We start from the raw sequence: 24,220 nt of genomic DNA, 5'->3' as shown, positions 1-24,220 counted from the left end.
TTTCAAAATTATCTGTCAAACCGTCCGAGCTTAATTGAGTCTACGTCTAAATATACGCTTTTAAAAAGTATAAATGTCAAAAGCCTCTTCTATAATTATCTAATATATTATATACAAATTATTGATTGGTTATTTATTACATCGCAACATATATACACTAACAAAGTTATATATGTTTGTTTACACAGTTGATTTCGATATATTCCAATTACAGGAGGGATATAAACAGACATTTTGAAAACAGAAACTAACTTAAAAAAAGTATTTTCCCAAATACATAAATATCAAATGTCATTATGGATTTCGACCAATGAAATCGAGTTATTTCAAGGTCAGAGTTTATCTATAATCACTCCTGCCATTGAAATGAACACTGGAACAATAGCTTGTATTTTTTTAATTTTAATAAAATGGCAACACCAAACATTGGATCATATATGAATGACAATATTACATTAAACTAAAGCTCAGTTAGAAATGAAGTCTTAGTCCTTTATGTTAAGGTCTAAATTTCCTTGATAGAGTAACTTTGGAGATCATATAGATCTATTAACGAAACGATCAGTATTAAACGACGTACGTTAGTACTAGACATAGTTATATGATGACTCTGTATGCTTCATGAGATTAATATATAAACTAGCAACTCGCTCGAGTGCAATACTGATACTAAATATACTACAGAATTTGTTTATTAACGACATCACATTACAAATTTCTGAAATTGTCAATGTTTCTTAACTATATTGTCTATGTATTATATACAAAAACCTTCCTCTCGAATCACTCTATCTATTAAAAAAAACCGCATCAAAATCCGTTGCGTGATTTCAAAGATCTAAGCATACATAGACAGCGGTAAGCGACTTTGTTTTATACTATGTGATGATAGCTAATACAAATTTGATAGGAAGGCGATTGTATGAACAGATCTGACGTCATATGCGAGAAAAGGACGGCATTAAAATGACTTACAAACTCAATGAAATGAAATAAATACTCTTTTTAATCTACAACTATATTACAGGAACCATTTTATTATACTCTATTCTATATCGATTGAATTCAACTACGATTTTTGACAGTTTTTTTTTTTCTAATCTGACAAGCCAAAGTATTATTAGATACGGTCTTCGTTATCTGTATTTTATTTTTTCATATAAATTACAAATATTAATTTGCTAAGATAAATTTATTAAATCATTCTAAATTTTTGGAAGAATTTAAATTAATAATTTAACAATAAAAAATAAACAAAAGTCTTCTTAGAAAATACTTCAAAGATCTAGTATTCGAAATTCAAATAGCATAGATTATTTAAAACAAATCAGGTTGCACGGTAGCTGGAACGGCCAAGTTCAAATTGTCGAGCCGATATGACGTCACAAGCATCATACGTCACGCTTACGTCACACTTATCTCCTCTTCCTCGTCACTCTCTGTCACGGTGCTGTGGTTGTATAGCCCTTGGGCCATCAGTTGCATAGCCAGCGGGTTCCTTTGTCCAGTTGCCTTCTTGATCTTGGCTCGTTTGTTCTGGAACCAGATCTTGATCTGGGCTTCTGCCAGGCCCAGTTCTCCAGCGAGGGCCTGCCTCCGGCGTTCGGTTAGGTATCGGTTCTCAGCAAACTCGTGCTGTGGACAATATTTACTATTAGTTGATAATAATATTAAGATTCTTATATTTTTGAATGAAAAAAGTAAGTTTATTTGCATATAGTCTCCCCTTGTCTCTACATCATAGGCTTTATGGGCTTTCTATATGTTTACTATCTATCTTTCATCGTGATTACGACGGCTTATCCTTAATATATAAGTCGTTAATATACAAGTTATAGTAGTATATATAGTATTAATAATTACGTATCAAACTAAGAACCTCCTTTTTATAGAGTTTATTAAAGCGCTAACACCTTCTCCTGAATGTAACAAATGCTTTTCTGAAAACCGCATCCAAATAGCTTTAGCCAAACGCGAGATAATCGCGGACAAACATACCTACATACATACAAACAATCGAACTGAAAACCTCCTTTTTTTGAAGTCGGTTAAAAATATCGTTTTCCAATTAATTTATAAACCGAAAGGATTATTACTATGACTATTAATTCTTTGTAATAGTTTTTGTTAAGTTATTTGCAATGATATTCTAATAAACAGATATGTTATATCCATACAAATCAACAGAAAAAGGTGTGCCGCGCCGGGGACCGTTTATTTTACATTTCGTTACATGTAAAAAGGATAGCTTGATAAAAACAATAAGTAAAAGGGATAACTAGATGTTTTTATTACGCAAAACGTGTTACTACGTAATTATGATGTATTATAAAGTATTACTACGTAAAACGACTAAAGGCAAACGTCCCAATTAGGACGTTTTCTAGTCTTCACTTTTTGCGCGTTAATAACATATCTGTTCACTAGAACATCATTGGTTATTTGTAAGTTTAAGTATATTAAGATTAACTTACCTTTAATCTAGCGAGTTGTGCAGCACTGAAGGCAGTTCTCGGTCTTTTCTCTTCTGGATGCATCTTCTTCTTCACCCTTCTACTTCTGGGACCTGGTGACAATGAAACATATATGTTAAACGAATATTATATCATGAACTTGGGAGTAACTCTGGATAGATCGATTCAAAATCAATATTTTAAATTAACAAAATTAAAATATATTATTCAAGTAGGCTTTTACAAGCACTTTTGAATAGTCATTTTTAGTCGTTGTTTCAGAAGATTCTTTAAATACTAATTAAAATTCAAATGGTTTATCAATAAAAATATATTATCTTTACTACTTATTGGCCTTTCTGCCCTTAATAACTGATGGGTAGGTACCACCCACTCATCAGTTATTCTACCGCCAAATAACAGTACTCAGTATTGTTGTGTTCCGGTTTGAAGGGTGAGTGAGCCAGTGACATAACATCTTAGTTCCCAAGGTTGGTGGCACATTGACGATGTAATGAATAGTTAATATTTCTTACAGCCTCATTGTCAATGGGTGATGGTGACCATTAAACAAACTATGAGAATGCTGAAGAAATCTTTAAAATAATCTAATTTCCGTTCCAAATTTAAAAATGGAAGTCAAATAAACGTTGTTTAATTATCTGTTATTATCTATTACAAAATGGCGTCAATACGAAAACGGAACAACATGTAATTACGATACAGTAACTTAAATATTGTTAAATAGTTACATTATTTAGTGTTACCAGTAAAGCAATTAATTATCACTACATAGTATAAAACAAAGTCGCTTTCTCTGTCCCTATATCCCTATGTATACTTAAATGTAGTTTTTTTAATAGATAGAGTGATTCGTGAGGAAGGTTTTTGTATATAATACATGGATAATATAGTAAAGAAACACTCATAATTTTGGATGTTTCTAATGTAATGTCGTAAATAAACAAATTCTGTAGTATATTTAGTATCAGTATTGCACCCGTTCAAAGCCGGGCGAGTTGCTAGTATTTGTATAAAGCAATACTTTTTCCATAATACTTTTTAAACTTGACACTTTTTATGAAAATTTATAATTAAAAATAATTAACTTTTTTTTTGAAAACTATTGACTAAAGTTATACTAAAATGTGATTTTAAAAGCCACCCTACACGTAGCACAAAAATTGAACATCATGATTTTTTTTTTTTAATAAAAGTGCTAAAGATTATATGGATACATAAATAAAAATATATGTAAAATTAATCACGTTTCTGATTAAATCTTTTAATAGCTATAAATATACATTCAAACAATAATTAAGATTTCTTAATAAAAAAACCTTATCGTATAAGGTTATGTTTCATATTAATTACCATAATTTAATTGAGTTGTTTTAACAATACATTTTTAATACTGTTTTATTACGAGCTTAAATCTTTGTATGAAATTAAAAAAAAAAATTACGTAAAATTATATGAAATAACATTTTCATTACACGAACGTAATAAAACTGAAATGATTTTAGTCACAAAACGTAAACGTTTAAATACGGTAGCATGAAAAGGTTTTTTTTTAATAAATTAATACATATATTCAACCTCATTTCGTTAACATAAGTGTTATAGTCCCGTGCGTGTGGGAGTAGCTTATATTTGAACACTAAATTTTATTTTATCTGTGGCGAAGGATCGCAGTTTAGCGTGCGAGTGTACTCGTAATAAATCTTTACGCGGGAACCCCTATCAGCGGAGGAACAGGCTATAAACACTTTTGCGCTTTCCTGTACAGTCAGATAAAGGCAGATTCAAGATGCGCTTGTATCGATTTTATTTTATAGAATTGATATAGTACACAACTTATATGTAGCATCGGCAGACCGATCACACCCGAATTAAGTACACTACCAAATAATCAATATTTATTTCTCGTGCGAATATAATCTTTACACAAACGTAATAACTTGAAATATCATATGATATATATTCGTTAATTTGACGCGTCGATTTACATGCACTTGCTTTTTCGGGTTGAACTGATAGTTTAAATCGGCAATCGATTTTATTGAATTTGCCGATGCTACATCTAAGTTGTGTCGTACTTTAAAAAAACTGCCTCCATTTCAAATTTAAAATTCGAACGTGTGATATTTTTAATTCGTCAAATCATTCGCTTGACACGTACAATTGACTTTATGCATGTGTCTACCCAATAAGCAATAATGACCTCTAAATTAATTCTATCAAGACTCGAATTGCCGTGAAATTGATTTGACTTATTACGTTTTAAAACTAAACAATTTTATTAGCGACACATTTAACGCTTCTGAATTTTACTACGCAGTTTTACGATTCAAATTCGCTTGGGGGAAATCTTTTGAAATGGAAACGATGTATATTTAATGAATTCTGAGTTTTATTGCTTTAAGAATAGAACAGGAAATGGTGTAAACACAAATCTTTTAGAGTTTGAAAAATGGAACGGGCGCGTGATAAACGATTATTGAAATTGGGTTTTACTGCTTTCGAATAAGGTTTATTTTCGTTTGCCGGGGTGTGTATGTTTCAGGGCCGTTCATCACCCGATAAAAGCGGGCAGTTAGTTTTTTTATTCGGCTTTTTAATTAAACAAACTCTTGAAATAAAGGATTTTCCGTAACGAGGCGAAATGTTTCTGGACGCGGAAAAATATTGCTTTCCGAGCGTTCTTTAACCGTTTAAATACCTTTGACTTTATTTTAAAACGTTCTTTTTTTGAATTCAGAAATGTATATAATTATGTACATAGATAAGAATTAAGGAGCTTTGTCACAAATATTCGAAATTTAAAATGGAGAACAGAATTTCTTTAATATTTATTTATATAAAAACTTTTTCTTTCCACCTTCTTTTATTATTGTTAGATTATTAAATTTCCCCCAAATTTACGTGGTTTTAAGTAAAAGCAATAACAGTTAGTGGTTTAAAATAAAAACGCACTGACAAATTGTGTAACTTTACATATTAACATACCATCCCTGCTCGTTAGTGTAATGGCGACAATTTATAGGGAATGTCCATGTGGTTGTTACCCTATAAGCCCCCTTAACTTTCGTGTCTTCTATATTTATTGTCCAATTCAATTAAAAAACCATATTAAAAAAAGAATATTTGGACTTATAGATTTACATCTTTGCCATGAAAAAAAAAGAAATATTAAAAAAAATACTTTTGACATTTAAATGTAATGTAATAATTGTTGTAATTAAGTCATTAAATGCTTAATTACTCAGCCACCGATCTTTCAACGAGTTATTGTTACTTACAACAGATGTCCTTAATAAATTCCATACTAAATATATACATATACTAGCAACCCGCCCGGCTTCGCACGGGTGCAATACTGATACTAAATATACTATAGAATTTGTTTATTTATATCACATTACAAACTTCCAAAATTATCAGCGTTTATTTACTATATTGTCCATGTATTATATACAAAAACCTACCTCTCGAATCACTCTATCTATTAAAAAAACCGCATCAAAATCCGTTGCGTAGTTTTAAAGATTTATGCATACATAGGGATATAGGGACAGAGAAAGCGACTTTGTTTTCAACCGACTTCCAAAAGGAGGAGGTTATCAATTCGTCTGTATTTTTTTTTTTTTATACTATGTAGTAATAATGAAAGTATACAGTTTTGTCCGTTCATTGTTAAAGGAAAACAAGTGTGTTTTATTTTAATATTTAAATACATATTTGCACAATTAAGCGAAGACTTTTGCATGGATTTAATGAAATATTCCAAATATATACTTGGTGGTAGGGTTTTGTGCAAGCCCGTCTGGGTAGGTACCACCCACTCATCAGTTATTCTACCGCTAAACAGTACGCAGTATTGTTGTGTTCCGGTTTGAAGGGCGAGTGAGCCAGTGTAACTACAGGCACAAGGGACATAGCATCTTAGTTCCCAAGGTTGGTGGCGCATTGACGATGTAAGGAATAGTTAATATTTCTTACAGCGTCATTGTCTATGGGTGATGGTGACCACTTACCATCAGGTGGCACATATGCTCGTCCGCCAACCTATCCCATAAAAAAAATATAGCTACTTATAAAAAAAGTTCAACGATGGTCCAGTAAAACTCTTTCTTACACAGAAAAGCTTTATTGAATTTTCATGTGCTTAATCAGTGTTTATAATTCATCTCGTGTTAGGTAAAGGTGAATCGTGAGGTAACCTGCGATATGTGATATCAACCAGCATTGGAAAAGCGTAGTGGAATTAACTCGAAACCTTTTGCCTTAGCCCAGCAGTGGTATTAATACATACTGTTATATATATGTTGCTAACCACTAGAGTATATGGAATGTTATTAATACTAGTCATCATGGCATGGCATGGCATACTAGGCATGATTATTATGTTTTAGGCAATAAACCTATGTCCTTTCTGGGAGATTTTTTGCATACCAAATTACATCAAATTTAGTTCACTGGTTTGGTTGTGAAGAACTGACAGACAGACAGTTTCACATATATAATATTAATATAGATATATTGATAATATTGATATTATATTAAATGGGTGGCCATCACTGTCATACTTATTACAATTTTATTATTAACAATTAACTATATTTCAAAACTCTATGTTGTTTAAATTCTTTTAAGAACAATGAAATGTTTGCACGGAATAGCGCTAGGTTTTGCTCAATTAAGCGTAATTATTAAATTTTTGCGTGGTTATATTTTTTTTTGTTAAATAGCAATTTGTTTCATTTATATTATTAATAAGTTTAAACGTTTTTAATTATAATATAATGTGTTAAATAGACAAAGATATAAATGTGAAAGTAACTCTGTCTGTCTGTCGCTTACGACCAAATCGCTGAACAGATTTTGATGAAATTTGGTATGAAGCAAACTTTAACTCCAAGAAAGGACATAGGCTACTTTTTTGCCTGACACGTGACAACCAACACCCTAAATACGAGCATAGTCGCGGCGACAACTATAGCTGTATATATAAGCAAAACTACTTGATCACGAAATCTCAGAATATATACTACTGACTAACTTCAAACTAGGTTACTTACAGGTAGTAGACATCACTAGGAATATACTTTACGATACTACCTAAAGGGGTATACGATGTTTCTAGAGTAAGATACTTGAAATTTAAAATGTATGCGCTATGTGAGTCGAGATGGCCCAGTGGTTAGAACGCATGCATCTCAACCGATGATTGCGGGTTCAAACAGAAACACCGCTGTTTCATGTGCTTAATTTGTCATTATAATTCATCTCGTGCTCAGCGGTGAAGGAAAACATTGTGAGGAAACCTGCATGTGACAAATTTCATAGAAATTATGCCACATGTGTATTGGAACAGCGTGGTGGAATATGTTCCAAACCTTCTCCTCAAAGGGAGAGGAGGCCTTTAGCCCAGCAGTGGGAATTTACAGGCTGTTGTTATTTGTTTGTTGTATACTAATAATGTATCCCCCCTTTAGGGGTATACTAGTCATTATATAAAATAACTAGATTTCTTTAAGTGACTCTATATATCCGCTTAAAGGGAGCGAAGTCACGGTTCTAAGGATTGTATAGAAATAATTATAACGTCAGAATTCGTTGAAATAATTCATTCCCTCAGCTCGATAATTATCCGCCATTTTGACGTTAAATAACAAAATGGCGCTATTCCGAGTAAGACATAAATGTTAAATTGCATTCAAGTCACATAGCTTGAGAGATGTCATTTTGAAAAATCTTAAAATATGTCGAAAATCTCGTATTTATTTCGGCGATATGTTTAAAAGGCGTGCGTTATTTTTGGTATGATGATGGTGTTACGAAGTGTTTTTTATGTGTATTTAATTTAAGTTTCTATACTTCTTATTAAAATATTTAAATAAATAAATTTTTTTTTTTGTATAACATTGACGCTCTATGGATTTCTCTGTTCTAAGGATAAAAAAAAATCTTTGAACATTCACGCATTTGTAACTATTGAAGTACATTGATTTTGCGGAGTTAAGAAATGCAGAGGTAATATTGGATACGGCATTATTATTTTTGAACTATATATTTTTATAAATTTCAAATACTTTATTACTTGAATAATCTATTTTTAAGAACTTAACTTATATTAAATGTTAATCCTTAATACACATTATGAACTATTTCCGGTTTAGAACGCAACATTATTATTATTAATTAATACAATAATTAATCTATGTACATAATATTTAATATAACATTCAAAAAAGTAATATGTTACTATTATAATGCAAAATAATAACAACAATATAAATACCGCATCCATCATTAGCACTTCCATAAATTCTATTACATATTCACTGCGTGTTACGAAAATTTTCTCGCATTCAATAAACGACCTTAACAAAATCCTTTAAGATTTAGTCTTCCTTAAACATACTTTCAATAAACGAAAAATCGTTCTATTTTCAAACTTGTGCTTTTGTTTTAAGAATCACTTTTCAATACATTTAAGGACTTAATTTTTTTTCTATCTGCATATAAAAAACAACTTTATTTCAAACTGTATAAGATTCATTTTTGTATATATTGGAACGGCTTAAAGTAGAAAGGAATAGTATACTAATATGGACTCTATTTTATGAGGTATAAAGTCGTATTTCTTTTGAATTGTATAAGTCCATGAAATTGATTTTTCTTTAAACCAGGGGTGATAGGGTGTGTTACGTAATAGGTACAATTTCGAAGATTAAAAAAAAACAGGTGTAAAACCTTTTTCGTGGCTTTTAGCATGAGATATTTTTCAAATTTAAAAATAGAATTTTGGTTATATTTTTTTTAAATGTCGCATGAAATAAAAAAATCGGCCTAAGGCTCATCAAATTCAGCCAAACTGAACTTATTAATAAAAAATATTTAATTTTTTTTAATAATGTGAATTTAAAAGGAATCAAAATAATGTATTTTTCTTGCAAGTAGGTACAATACTTATTCGATATTCCAAATAAAAAAAAAGTTATAAAATTGTAAAACCAAATCAATCATAAGCAATCAAGTCACGGACAGACAGACATACATTTATATAGCCATTATCCTTAAAATGGTATCATGAAATTTACATTCACCAAAATTAGCTCGACATTAGTGATGTGCAACAATGCTGCGCTATTAACGTTTATTTTTACAAAACTATATTTCTTATTCGACTTTTTCTGTTAAGAAAAAAAAAACATTGATAGATTTTTTATCTGTGATACCAATTAGCATCTTAAGGGTTAATAATCATCCCTTAAAAAGCGATAATCTCAAAAATTACACGTAACTAATAAAGTTTTATTCAAAAAGTTTGCATCGAAAACCAAAACTTTTTATACGCACCGACGAAAAAAAAAATGACATACACAGACGGACAAACACACGTAGCTATATATAATTGAGTATTTAAGCGTTATTACCCACGTACAGACGAAACGATCGTATTAAAAGTATAGAATGTTGGATTATAAAAAAAAACGCAAGACAGTTTGAGATCAAGTTATTAACGAATGCTTTGAGAGAAAAACCGTAAAAGTTGGTGGCCGGTTCCCGGTAGGTGGGATAGTGATGCGCTTCGAGCTTAACGCTTATCGATAAAAACGGTCATTTTGATCGACTTTTAAATATGATTGATATTTAATTGATATTCAATTTTGTAAATTCATAATAGCTTTTGGATGTATTAAATTGTTATAACGATTTGCCCCTTGCGTTGTAGTTTATTTAATAAGTGATATTTTATAGAATGATGTAGCTCTAGACTCTCCAAACACAAAAACAAACAAATTTTAATATATATTATTATATATGTATGTAAAAGTATTACACATTTCTATTTTCGCAAATATTGAAATAACAATGCAACAATATCTTGGAATGTTTTGTGCTGGTTTGAAGGATAATTGAACCAGTTCCCGAGATTGGTGACGCATTGAAGTAAGTAATGAACTGCGTAGAAAAAATATATATAGGCTGTGGTGCCCACTTATCAAATGGCCCATAACTTGACCATCCATGTTATAGAAATACAACTACATATGTATAAGAGAATTTGCCAATGCTATAATATTACCAGGCCCTATCAAAAAATTTCATACAATTGATATTTAAACATCACTAACATCGATATCGATGGACTAGTGAAGTCCTATCACAGTTACATCTAGCTATGTTCTAATTATTACAATATTTCCCAACGGAAACGTTTAATTAGGTAAAATACCCAAGACTCGAATACTTAATGCATGGTGCGAGTTTTATTTTTTGATTTAATTCAGCATGAACGCATTACACGGATTCTATTTAAATAGCGCCGCCATATTTGGCGTTGGGAAACAGTAATTAGTGTTTAATTATTCGATTGCGGTACGATTTTACAATTACAACGGACTTTGTTTAAGTACGTCTGTTTAATTGATTGGAAAATTTGAAAAAATGTGAATCTTTATCATAATTGAGCTATGTTGATTTATTATGTACAACAACAACAACAGCCTGTAAATTTCCCACTGCTGGGCTAAGGCCTCCTCTCCCTTTGAGAAGGCTTGCAACATATTCCATCACGCTGTTCCAAATCGGGTTGGTGGAATACACATGTGGCAGAATGTCTATGAAATTTGACACATGCAGGTTTCTTCACGATGTTTTCCTTGTCCACCGAGCACGAGATGAATTATATACACAAATTAAGTACATGAACATTCAGTGCCTACCTGAGTTCGAACCCGCAATCATCGTTTAAGATGCACGTATTCTAACCACTGGGCCATCTCTTATATAGATCACTAAAATATATTAATTGTAATATAACCTAATTTGTTTATTTGTCGATATATCGATCAGTAATGTGTATCACATCCCTACGTTTCTCAAAAGCAGTCGTCACAGTAGCCAGAAATGATCACACCAATTAAATACATCGAAATATCTTGTATAAGTACAGTGAACAGAAAAAGTTTATTTATAGACAATATGTGTTATTATTATCAAAAATTCAACAGCATTTCGAACCAAAATTATTCGAATACAAATCATCCGCCATCTTGGATTTCAAATGACGTCACAATATAATAAATTTATTCGTTACACAACCAAGCATGGAAGTGAAATGATTAATTTATTTAAAACTAGTTATAGGGTGTTGGTTCTCGTGTGTTAGGTTACAAAAGTTAAAAAAGTAGCCTATGTCCTTCTTTAAAGTTCAAATTTGCCTCACACCAAATTTAATCAAATTCGGTTCAGCGGTTTGTTAGTGAAAGACAGACAGACAGAGCTACTTTCACATTTATAATATAAATATAGATTGAACAATTAAAACGTAACTATTTAGCAAATATATCGTTTAATGTTCCGTGGAGTCATTACAAAATGGCGTACACCTATATATAGTACGATTACATAACAACTACATATATGTATGCCTCGCAATAGCTAGCATTAACATAATTAAGTACTACTAGTCTTGCTTTCCTTTTTTATATCTTTTACTATCTATATTCAACGTTTATCTATCTATAACTGTAATGTTACCTTATTTATATTATATTAATCTTATTAATTTAGAGATTGCCCAGTGGTTAGAACGCAATTTAACCGATGATTCCGGGTTCAAACCCAGGCAAGCACCACTATATATATGTGCTTAATTTGTGTTTATAATCCATCTCGTGCTCGGCGGGAAGGAAAGCATTGTGACGAAACCTGCATGTGTCTAATTTAATCGAAATTCTGCCACATGTGCATTCCACCAAATTGCATTGGAACAGCGTGGTGGAATATGTTCCAAAGCCTCTCCTGAATGGGGGAGGAGACTTTAGCCCAGCAGTGGGAAATTTAGAGGTGTTACTTTTTTTTTTTTTTTAAATTTACTCTGTAAATTTTTGTACTCCTCTGGGTTATTTGTCTAATATAAATAATTAGTGTTGGGTTGAGTGAGCCAGTATAAACAAAGCACAAGGTACATTATGTTATTTATTTTTTTACATTTCTTACACTGCCAATGTTTAGAGATGACCACTTACTAACTTCTTGATGTAATGATGAACTAGTGGTACCCTCTTAGATAAATATAACTTTAATAATTCGCTTATATTATTGTTGACAAAATGCATTGCTATTTAATTTATATTACGTATTTTATTCTTAAGTTATTTTTAGTTTTATTGAAAGTAAGTGTTACCATACAAATTATGTTTTTTTTTTTTCATCTAATACTAATATTCGCACTTGTCATGACAAATCTGAATTTAACAATACTATCTTCTCTGAAAAGCGTTGTATTTTCCCGTAAAAGCTTTACAAAAATATCGGATTATATAAGTCGTTTATTTTAAGTGATTTTACCAAAATGGCGATTAATAATTTTTGAATATATATATATAATGTTGTCCGTCTGACTGTATTCGGACAGACGGAATGGGTGATCTTTTGACGTCTTCATGTCTTAGTTTTTTGTCTCGTCCGTGAGTTCGTCACACCTGCGTCGTGGACACCGCGGTTTTCGAGCTTGCGTTCAACAATTAGAACCTCAAACGATTCGAAAACAAAAAAGTCACTTGACAATGACATTGACATAAAAAAATGTATTGCCAGTTGAAAAAAATACTGCTCATATTTGTATATACATAAGAAGATTACTTTCCTATGTAAATATTTACTATAATTATATTAATTTAAATAAACCGAAATGTTACTTAATTTCAACAAGCTGACTTTACGTAAATTAATTGAATGTCAAATTGACAACTCAACGCATACTTATTATTGTACCATTATTATGTCATAATAATTTAATTATTGGTCTTTCGCGGTTACATTATTGGACATAATTTGATAAAATTAAGTAAAGAAAGAGGCTCATTTTTAATCCTAACAGCTGACAACTAACACTATACGAAACAATCGGATAATCTGATGTAATAAATTCGTAACCGTATCTGAAACTAGAAATATGTTATTCATGTATCCGAATCATGTTTCGTTTTCATACTCGTAACACCTCTGATTAACTAAACAAGATTTAAAGTAAAAAAACAATCTGAACTTCTAAACGAATATTATAAACGTGGAAATAGCTGTGTCTGTCTGTCGCTCTATCACGACCAAACCGCTGAATTCAATGAAAGTTGATTTCCAGGCAGGATATATAATACATAAATTGTATTTAACTAACATAACTTTATATTTTAAATGTTGAAAAAGAGTAACTACTGATTTTCTTGCCGGTTTTTCTCGGTAGCTACTTTCCGTACCGGTGGTAGCTTCACTTAATTGTTAAATGACGATTCAAAAGTTCTTGTAAAAGCCTTGAATAAAGTGTATTTTGATTTTGAATAGTGAGCCAGTGTAATTATAGGACATTATGTTTGCCATTGTTGATGGTACGTTAAATGCTAATACCTAAAGATTCATTTAAAATTCCATAATTTATTTGCATAGCATTCTATTGCTTGGCTCGTAAGTCTGGGTACCACCTATTCATCAGATATTCTACCAACAGTACTCAGTTGTGATCCGGTTTTAAGGGTGAGTGAGCCAGTGTAACGACACAAAGCACTTTACATCTTAGTTCTCTGTAACTCTGCCTGTCTGTCTGACGCTTTCACTACCAAACCACTGAACCGAATTTGATGAAATTTGGTATGAAGCAAGTTTAAAGTCCAGGGAAGGACATAGGCTACTTTTTTGACACATGACCTCCTAACATGAGTGAAGCCGTATGCAAAAACTAGTAATTCAAAAGCAACAAATTCACGAAAATATCTAAATGCTTATATGAAGAACAATTTAAAAATGTCATAACGGTAATAATGGTCAAATAGTATTTCTGTCATTCATTTCCGTTCAAAGCCTTTCTATACTTTTCTGAACCTAACTAATTACACTTTCAATCGTTATTATAAATTTAAAACGTACCTAATTTAACATTCACAACAAACAGACTTGCGATTTTTATATTATCTGTTGAGCTTATGAATTTGTCTTTGACTAATTAAAAAAAAAACGGACTGAGTTGAACTAGTTTTGCTCAATAAATCTTTTCGTGTGTGTTAATTAAGAAATTATTTAAAAAAAGAACATTAGAGCAGTCATTTAAACATTAATTATATTAATATTTAATTATCTATGGCAATAGCGAAAACTATTAGTAAAGATTCACGTATTAAATTACAATTAATTTTTAACAGGCATAACGCGTATTACTGTGTGCTAAAATTAAAAAAAAATAACTGGTTTGTCTTTAGCGAACGAGTTTTAAAAGTGATAATTTAAAATTGGAACGAAATAAAACGTAATTATATTGTCATTGGTTATCTTTTTAATCTGCGATATGACATCTGTGGGAGGCGGCTGTTTGTATGAATGAAGTATGTTTTTTTTATTACGAAAGTTTATACAAGGAGTTTCGTTTAAAAAGTTTCTTATACTTTCTTGAATAGCATTTTTTTGTTTATTGTTATTTTTATTAATTGCTTATTATGACTGTTTTTTGTGTTTGTAATTATCGTTTTAAATTATAAATATAAGTAAGATTGCTTAGTAAATAAAAAAATGTTTTTTTTTTTTTAATGTATTTATGCGTGTTTAATTTTTATTTTTAGGTTGGCAGATCATCAAACGAAGAAGATTTTAGTGACATAAGCTATTATAATAATTACTTACATGGCCAATCCACTAATCTTTTGCCAAATTACACTGGCTCACTCAACCCTTCCAACCAGAATACAATAGGCAACAGAACTGGACATTTGAAATAATATTTTTAAATAAATCTCGTTTTAGGCGGTAGTATAAAATATTATAAGGTTTCCATACACCTATTCAAACTGGAATTGCATGGTGCAATATATCCTTATGCACGAGCACTAAACAGCAAGAAATATCACTGATAAAGATACTAATAAGACCGAAAGTTCCAACATGATTTTAAGTATGTTTTAAATTAACAATATATACAAAAACATATATAAACAGACGGTTAAGTAAGTCTAACAAAACATATGAAAAGTAACGGTGTCGTTGTATATTATATTTCAATATATAACAACTCCAAACGAAATAGGAAATATATTTTATTAATACATAACGCCATGTTTTTATCACTTGTCATGTCTTGTCAAGTTGACAGCTGTCATCGGGGCGCCAACGCCATCTTGGTTTGGTACGGGCTTGGTATTTTTTTCATTTTCCTAATATAGTATTAGAACTATGTCGATATACATTATCTTAAGAGTATACAAGTTACAGTATATCTAGATAGTATATTAACAGTACTTTCTAGTAACTCTTCCACTAAGGAGAGGGTTTGGAACATATTCCACCACGCTGTTCCAATGCGGGTTGGTGGAATGCACATGTAGCAGAATTTCGATTAAATTATACACATGCAGAATTCATCACGATGAATAAACACAAATTAAGCACATATATATTGTGGTGCTTGGATTTGAACCCGTAATCATCGATTAAGATGCACGCGCTCTAACCACTGGGCCATCTTAGCTTTTTAGATTGTATATTAATAATATAAATACAGATAGTATGTAGCCCAATAGTTGGGCACTAATACGCACTCTAGTAAAGTAGTGTGACGTTTGTGTTGTCAGCTTGTCACGCACACAAAGATAAATTTGGCATATTATTATTTTATAGTACGATACTATATTTAAATATAGATAAATATAAATAATGTAAGGAATTAGATTCTTAATAGACTTTAATGTTGATTGAAAGAGAATCTTAACTGAATTTAATGTCAGATAAGATTTTTTCGAAGTGAAACTTCTCAGAGTTATCAGTAGATTTTACAAATAGAACACACACTTTACATGTGAGATGTCAGGAGACAATCTTAGTATTGTTGTGTTTGATTTTTTTTTTAAATAGCGACCCGGTACAATACTGTTACTAAATATACTACAGAATTTGTTTATTAACGACATCACATTACAAACTTCTGAAATTATCAGTGTTTCTTTACTATATTCTCCATGTATTATATACAAAAACCTTACTCTCGCATCACTCTATCCATTAAAAAAAACCGCATCAAAATCTGATTCGTAGTTTTAACGATTTAAGCATACATAGGGATATAGGGACAGAGAAAGCGACTTTGTTTTATACTATGTAGTGATAAAAGCGTGTAGCTAAAGTAAAGTCCACAGTGGCGTGCGCATGGAGAAGGCTATGCCCAGCAGTGGACAAAAACGGGCTGATGATGATGATGAGTGATTAAAGATAACCTAGTATAAAAGTCAAAGTCAAAAACCTTTATTAAAAATAGAAGTTTTTACACTTTCTCATTGATTGTCTAAAATCTACCGGTTCGGAATATAATACCTCAGACCTGAGAAGAACCGGCGAAAGAAACTCAGCGGGTTTTTTTTATATAATGTCAATTTACAATATACAGTAATAAACCTATTCTTGTTATTTGAAACAGCCATATCACAAGGCACATAACATCTTAGTGGCCAAGTTACATTGATGTAAGGGATGTTTGTTTTAAAGTAATGTGTCTATGGTGGTGACCACTTAAATAAATAAATATGAGACAACATCACATATATTACTCTGATCTTACATTGGGATTGGATAGCTAAAGCACTTGTGTTATGGAAAATCAGAAGTAACGACGGTACCACAAACACCCAGACATAAGACAACATAGAAAACTAATGATAATCTATATCGACTCGGTCGGGAATCGAACCCGGGACCTCGGAGTGGTGGACCATTGAAAACCGGTGTACACACCACTCGACCACGGAGGTCGTCTTGGTCACTTACCACGTGGTAGAGTATGAGCCCGTCTACAAAAAACTTGGTTCAAGTTAATATTCGTGACTCGACGTTGAAACAAAAACGTATTAACTCGTTCCGAGGGTTCAGTTATAATTGATAAACACCTTTCGTAATCAAGATGGCGGAATATGAAAAATTAATAATGCTATCAGTCCATTTTGTTTTTTTTTTACGCTGACATTTCGTAATCGCGTTCAAAATAATAGATAACCATCAGTGGCGTGCTGGTTAAAATGGAGGTAGTTTAATAATTGAATTTGACTCGAAAAGTTAAAAGTTGTTAAACGAGCTGTAATATATTTATAAAATCGATTTTTTTGATTTCATGACATTTCTAAGAGTTCGAAGTAAGTTCTGAAGACAGCCTTTGTCATTGTTATTCAAAAAAAAAAAACATTTAAAAATAGAATTCATATCCATGTCAAACGATACGAGTAAAAATGTTTCTCATTATAAAAAAAAAATAACAAAATTTAAATATAGAACTAGTGTTAACAACTAACGCCCAATTATATTCAATGCATTCCAGAAAAATTATAGCCATCAATTCAAAAATGGAACGTCTAGTAAAAACGAACTTTACTAATAAAAACCCATATCTACAATGAAATGAGAAAAAAGCAATTTAAATATGGAACTACTGTTAATAAGGAATGTCAAACACCACATTAAAAAAAAAAACAGAAACAATTTAAATATAGAACACTGAAATATGAAACTGTAATAATATCCAAACATTCTAAAACATTATCAATTTAAACATCGAACGCGTTTTAAAAAGTGATACCAGTCTAAATAATCTTTTCAAATATAGATTTATTGTGAACAGCAACCCTGAAACAGCTGATCGCGTCCTTAGTTTATTGAGATGTAATTATTCATATGAATTAAACATTATTTTATAAGTGAAACAGGTTTAATACTTTGTCGTCACGCGTATAATATAAAACGCCTTGAACTCTCTCCGTATAATTCAACGTGTGTATAATATACGAGAATATTGTTATTTGTCACGATGCTTTGAAAAAAGCGAGTGAAACTGCGAAGCGGGACTATATAATTGTAATTAACTAACATGACTATTATTAAATGGTAAAAAGAGTAACTACTGAGTTTCTTGACGGTTCTTCTTGGTAGCTACTTTCCGAACTGGTGGTAGCTTCACTTAATATAGTTGTTAAGTAACGATTCAAAAGTGCTTGTAAAAGCCTACTTGAATTAAAAATACTAGCGACCCGACCCGGCTTCACGTACCTTATATATATCGTTATATTATGACGCTATAACATAAAATCATTATAAATTGTAGCCTATGTGATATTCTGATGTATAATTGCTGTAAAGTTCCACATCGAATCACTCTATCTATTAAAATAAACCACATCAAAATCTGTTGTGTACTTTTAAAGATTTAAGCATACATAGGGATATAGGGACAGAGAAAGCGACTTTGTTTTATACTATGTAGTGATGATACGGCTTTTCTTTTACATAGAGCTACTTTCATATTTATATAATATTGGTACAGTTTTTTAAAATTGCGTAGATGTCATTTTGTGTTTTGATGGAATACTACAAGCTTTATTGGTTATGTACCACCCACTCGTGACGGCATATCCTACCGTTAAACAGCAATATTCAGCATTATTGTCTTCCGGTTTGAATGGTGAGTGAGCCAGTATAAATACAAGGGAATAAAATCAAATTCCAATGCAGTACAATGCCAAAATTTATAATAAAGATCATTAGGCAGACTTGGCTGTTTATCTACTAACATTAAAAAAAAACTTCGGTTAATTAAAAGAAGCAACGCTTCTCCGGTAAAGTTATTTTGAGTAATAACATAAAGATATAAAGGCATATTATTTTTATACGAAATGTCACTTGTCTAAATTAATAGACAAATGCACAGATTATACTCAAGGCGTGTTATACAGACAGCATTGTCCAATAATTATTTATCTGTGTTACTTAATACAATGAAAATGCGTGAATTTGGTACATCACAGTCGGAAAACTACTTCTTGGTGGTAGGGCTCTGTGCAAGCCCGTCTGGGTAGGTACCACCCACTCACCAGTTATTCTACCGCCAAATAACAGTACTCAGTATTGTTGTGTTCCGGTTTGAAGGGTGAGTGAGCCAGTGTAACTACGGGCACAAGGGACATAACATCTTAGTTCCCAAGGTTGGTGGCACATTGACGATGTAAGGAATAGTTAATATTTCTTACAGCGTCATTGTCTATGGGTGATGGTGACCACTTACCATCAGGTGGCCCATATGCTCGTCCGCCAACCTATACCGTAAAAACAAAAAAATAAAATAAAACAAACTACTCCTACATAAACCAAGATTTTGTCAAAAGTAATTCGTTAAACGTTTTGACAACACGATTTGTAATCAATAAATATATCTCGTAAATTTTAACTAATAATACTAAATTAAATAGTTGCCAAGTTAAAATTATTTGAACAAATATAACCGACGGCTTAATTTTATACAGCCTTCGTGCAATGTAAGTATTAAATACAAATAATTCGATTAAAAACAAAAAATAAATATCAATATTAATTAAACAGTTGCTATACTAAAAAAATAACAATTTTTGAATTTCGAACGAAATCTTACGCGTAATTTTCGCAATCATTATTAGCCACAGCTTCGGTAAAGTCACCACAGACTCGAAAGGCGCGAAACAAATTCCCGGCTTTTTTTACTTGTCATTGCTTGTTTGTTTTTTTTTTGTAGCAATTGTGGCATCGGTGTCATTTTATAATTCCCAAAATTCGTTCCTTATAACAGGGCTTAAAATTATTCAATACGCATTTTTTTTTAAACTACTAATTGTTTTGGGAAATCTCTTGTTAGAAATAGGAAATTGGAATATAGCTTTGTATTCTTTCAGCATATTGAAATCGAACTAAAAAGGAATACTACCATTTTGTTTAATCTTAAATATAATAAAAATAGTTTTGCTTCATTAGTTAGAATGATATTATGTTAACCTATATATTTTAATCCGCGTATATTATGAGTTTAAAAATAGTTATTTACTAACGAAAGTAGATAACTTTATTAACATAAGAATTAACAACATTAAATGCTTAAATATATATATATACAAATATGAACTAAAACTAGTTACTGTATCAATAAACCTATATGTATAAATTCGAAACATATACTATCTATATGTTACGGCCTAAGATCGTTTAACTTAACCTAAAATGGCATTTTAATATAACTGTCTAATACATGTAAGTTTCACGATAAATCGTTTCCGTTACACCAATTCGAATAACGTATTCTATTGACTCGAAATCCCAATAAAAAAAAACTACAATGACGTCACAGTTTTCCAATAAGAAAAACATTCTTGCAAATTAAATTATTCATTTCCGTAACTTTTTTTTTAAGTTATTAACATGCACGTAAGTTATGATCATAAAAAAACCGCATCATAACTTGCTCAGGCGATAGTAGACTTATAACATAATTAAACAGGCCATGTCCCTTACTGGACCAGCCATCCATGTCCACAGCTCACCAGTTCTTAATAAATGCATAATTATCAGCTATTGTAGCTGTTATATATGTTGTCAATTAATGGTTATATCACTGTTTGAATAGCTATTTGATGGCGGGCTTTGGGGTACCATCCACTTATCTATATTATCCATAATTAATATTATAAATGTGAAAGTAACTCTGTCTATCTGTCTTTCACAACCAAACCAATGAAACAAATTTCATGAATTTAGGTATGAAGGGTGAGTGAGCCAGTATAACTGCAGGCACAAGGGACATAACATCTTAGTTCCCAAGGTTGGTGGCGCATTGACGATGTAAGGAATAGTTAATATTTCTTACAGCGTCATTGTCTATGGGCGATGGTGACCACTTACCATCAGGTGGCCCATATGCTAGTCCGCCAACCTTTACCATAAAAAAATGAAGCAAACTTGAATTGCAAGGAAGGACTAAAACACAAGTGAAGCCACGGGCGTCTACTAGTAAATATAAGCTAAGCGGCAATTATTGTGTTCCGGTTTAAAGGTACAGTGAGCCAGTGTAACAAAGGACATAACATAGTATAACTGAAGTTTGATAACGCATTCATGATGTATGGAATGGTTGTCAAAATATACTGTATTCAAGTAGGCACATGAGAGCACTTTTGAGTCTGTTGAAAACGCTACCCAGTGGCGTAGCTATCGTAGGGCTAGGAGGTGCAGTGCACCAGGGCCCCGGAGTTCAGGGGGCCCTCTAAACTATACCTTAAGCTTCTGTAGCTAGAAAATCACGACCCTGCACACAAGATTCCTTATTAGGTATCTATAATTTTAAAGGGTAATTATTAGTTAATGAGGAAAGGGATAGAGGGGGTGAGGGCCCGATTCTTTTTCTATGCACCGGGGCCCTTCCTCACCTTGCTACGCCATTGACGCTACCACGCTATTAAGAATTTGTAACGATGATATAGGCAGTGACCACTTGCCATCAAATCTGTCCGCCACCTATGCTATAATAAAATGGTAAAGTTGTTTGATGGTCAAATATATTCTAAATGTATTAGTCTTAACTTTTTATATAATGTTCACAGCTACCTATAATAAATTACACTGGCTCACTCTACCTGTAACGGTGTATCAAACCGTATTATAAAATTCAGCTTCCAATTTATACACAACATTTTATAAAACTAACTAAATATGGAGATATAAATGTTTTCATAAATTTTTCACAAATTAAGCGATAAATCAAAGATTATAATAAATTATAATATTTATGTCGTTTTTTAATTCTGTTTTTAAATGTTGTAAAAAAAAGAAATAATTATAAAATAAAAAAAGGTAAGCAAAGATAGCAACATTTTTGCTTTAAAAAAAATGCGAATATATTACTCGTATATTCAACGCACATAATATAATATTAATACGAAGATGTAAATTTAAATATAGAATATTAATTGTAATCAAATGTAGATAATAATAAACTACGTTATTTTTTTTCACATAGAGTTAACTAACTAGATGATGTGCAAAAGCACGATAACATTATGCCAAAAATAATACGAACTTTTTGTCTAATTAAAAAAAAAACAAATGTCATAAATGTACTCACCAGAACTAGGTCTATCGCTGTATCTGGTGCAGTACACCCAGGCTGGCCATAAGTTCGCATTCCCCTGTGACGTCTGGCTGTTTGTATCTGTACTCCCGCACGTAGACAAGGCACCGCTTGACGTTGACGACACCATGGAACTAGCAGAGTCCGGCCTCTTTTGTGCCTCCATACTCTTTGATACCTCCTTCTCTTTTTGAATTTCTCCAATGTTCGAAACCGTTTGACGCAAACCGCCGAGCGGCGGCAACGCGCCAAAATCATCCTTCGATTTCAAATATTCGAAATTGAATTTCGAATACTCCTTCGAAAGATCGTACGGCTTGTACAGAATACTGTGATTCGGCCCAACCGCCTTGGGGCCCTCGATTTTGTTCGTTTTTCGAATCGCGTTCAAACCGAATTCCGGGTGAAGGATGTTGCTGATTGAAAACGCTATGGACGCTGGCGGCTGCTGGCGGTTCCGCTTGTCCGGCTCGAACCTGTCAGCTGGCAGAACCGGTTTGACGTCCGGCGTGTCAGGTCTGTAGTAGTTTTGGTAGTCCATATCGTTTTGGTTGTGCTCTGGGCTGGGAGGCGGTGAGTTCGGTTGGACTTTGACAACGGTCATGTTCGATCTGTCAAATCTCGAGTCGATGGTGGTGCAGGTGTACTGGCTCGGGCAGTAGCTCACGTTGCCCGGGTTCGCGTGCGGGGCCGGCACTCGTCCGGCAACCGGACCGGGGCTGTTCGCCTGATTAGGACTGCAGCGGTCTTCAAACGCCATCACAATATCGTTTACACGGTACGACTGTTATCGAAACGTAATGTCAGACGCGTTTGTATATCATTAACATCAATGGACCATGACTTCTTAATCGCACTGTATACTTTTTTTAAAATTCGAATCGTGACAGCCGCTGTCAGATTGAAATGTCAAAGTTTGACGCGACAATGCGCTCGCGGCGGCGGCCACCGGTCGACTGCGCCCCACGCGCCGCGCGGGAGACACGCCCTAGAACAAACAAGATTTCCATCCCCTCCACTTTGCGTTTGTGGGCGTGTCCGCGCTCCATTGCGCGACGGAAAACATCTTCCGTCTCGTTCGCTCGAGCGCGAACCTTTCGCGGTTAGAGAGGGAGAGGGCAGCGACAATTGATTTAACCTGATTGTGTATTTAGTTGTAAATTGCTATGGCTCGTTCGCGGGATCATAATGTATCAATAATACTGCGGGCGCTTTGAACGCGGAGCAGAATTTCAATTAAAGTTTGACAGAATTATTATATTGATAGAGGACGCCATCTTGTATTAAAATTATTTGATATTTAGGTATTTTTTTACAAATTGCCCGATTGCGTGTAATTATGTTGTATACGTGTAGATTTATAGTGTGCCGTTAATGGAGTAGTTTTGATACTTGCTATGTAAATTGTTTTATTAACTTAAATACCGTGTTAAATTAACTTAATAAAATATAATTGATAGGATGCCTTAACGTTAATTTTAATGAGGAAAATGGATTCTGTTATTTATAACTAGTAATCGCGCGCGGCTTTTCGCGTTTTAGGGCGTTGGTTGTCATGGCAATAAAATAGCCTAATAATATATGTTTTCCTGGAATTCAAGTTTGCTTCATACCAAATTTCATCAATTTCGGTTCAGTGATTTGGTTGTGAAATAGCGACAGACAGACAGAGTTTCTTTCACATATATAATATTATAGATATCTATAGCAAAGTAATAGCTCGGTTAAGTCCCACGGATGTGTAGAGTTCTTGAATCTTCTTAAAAAGGTTTGAAGTGACCACCACGCTGTTCCAAGGGTCAGTGGA

General features: G+C 32.5%; 1 protein-coding gene across 1 annotated transcript; it reads right to left on the bottom strand.

Moving 5' to 3' along the window:
- Positions 1 to 566: 566 nt before the first annotated feature.
- LOC124541181 (segmentation polarity homeobox protein engrailed-like) lies at positions 567 to 23,362 on the bottom strand. The gene is made up of 3 exons (XM_047119044.1): positions 22,408 to 23,362; positions 2,475 to 2,566; positions 567 to 1,635 (listed from the first exon to the last, which is right to left on the bottom strand). The coding sequence occupies exons 1-3, from the start codon at positions 23,171 to 23,173 to the stop codon at positions 1,405 to 1,407; spliced, it is 1,089 nt and encodes a 362-aa protein (XP_046975000.1). The 5' UTR covers positions 23,174 to 23,362; the 3' UTR covers positions 567 to 1,404.
- Positions 23,363 to 24,220: the final 858 nt, after the last annotated feature.

This window comes from Vanessa cardui, chromosome 27, assembly GCF_905220365.1.
Source record: "Vanessa cardui chromosome 27, ilVanCard2.1, whole genome shotgun sequence".
In the NCBI taxonomy this organism is placed as follows: domain Eukaryota; kingdom Metazoa; phylum Arthropoda; class Insecta; order Lepidoptera; family Nymphalidae; genus Vanessa; species Vanessa cardui.
The sequence above is the reverse complement of the archived record's forward strand: the minus strand, read 5'-3'. Positions and strand labels throughout refer to the sequence as shown.

Bases quoted from the DNA above. Each gene is read 5' to 3' on its own strand.
- LOC124541181 (XM_047119044.1), bottom strand. From the start codon at position 23,173: ATGGCGTTTGAAGACCGCTGCAGTCCTAATCAGGCGAACAGCCCCGGT. The intron at 2,567-22,407 runs GTGAGTACATTT...CATTGTCACCAG, and splicing joins CAGCGATAGACCTAGTTCTG to GTCCCAGAAGTAGAAGGGTG. The intron at 1,636-2,474 runs GTAAGTTAATCT...TATTGTCCACAG, and splicing joins CACAACTCGCTAGATTAAAG to CACGAGTTTGCTGAGAACCG.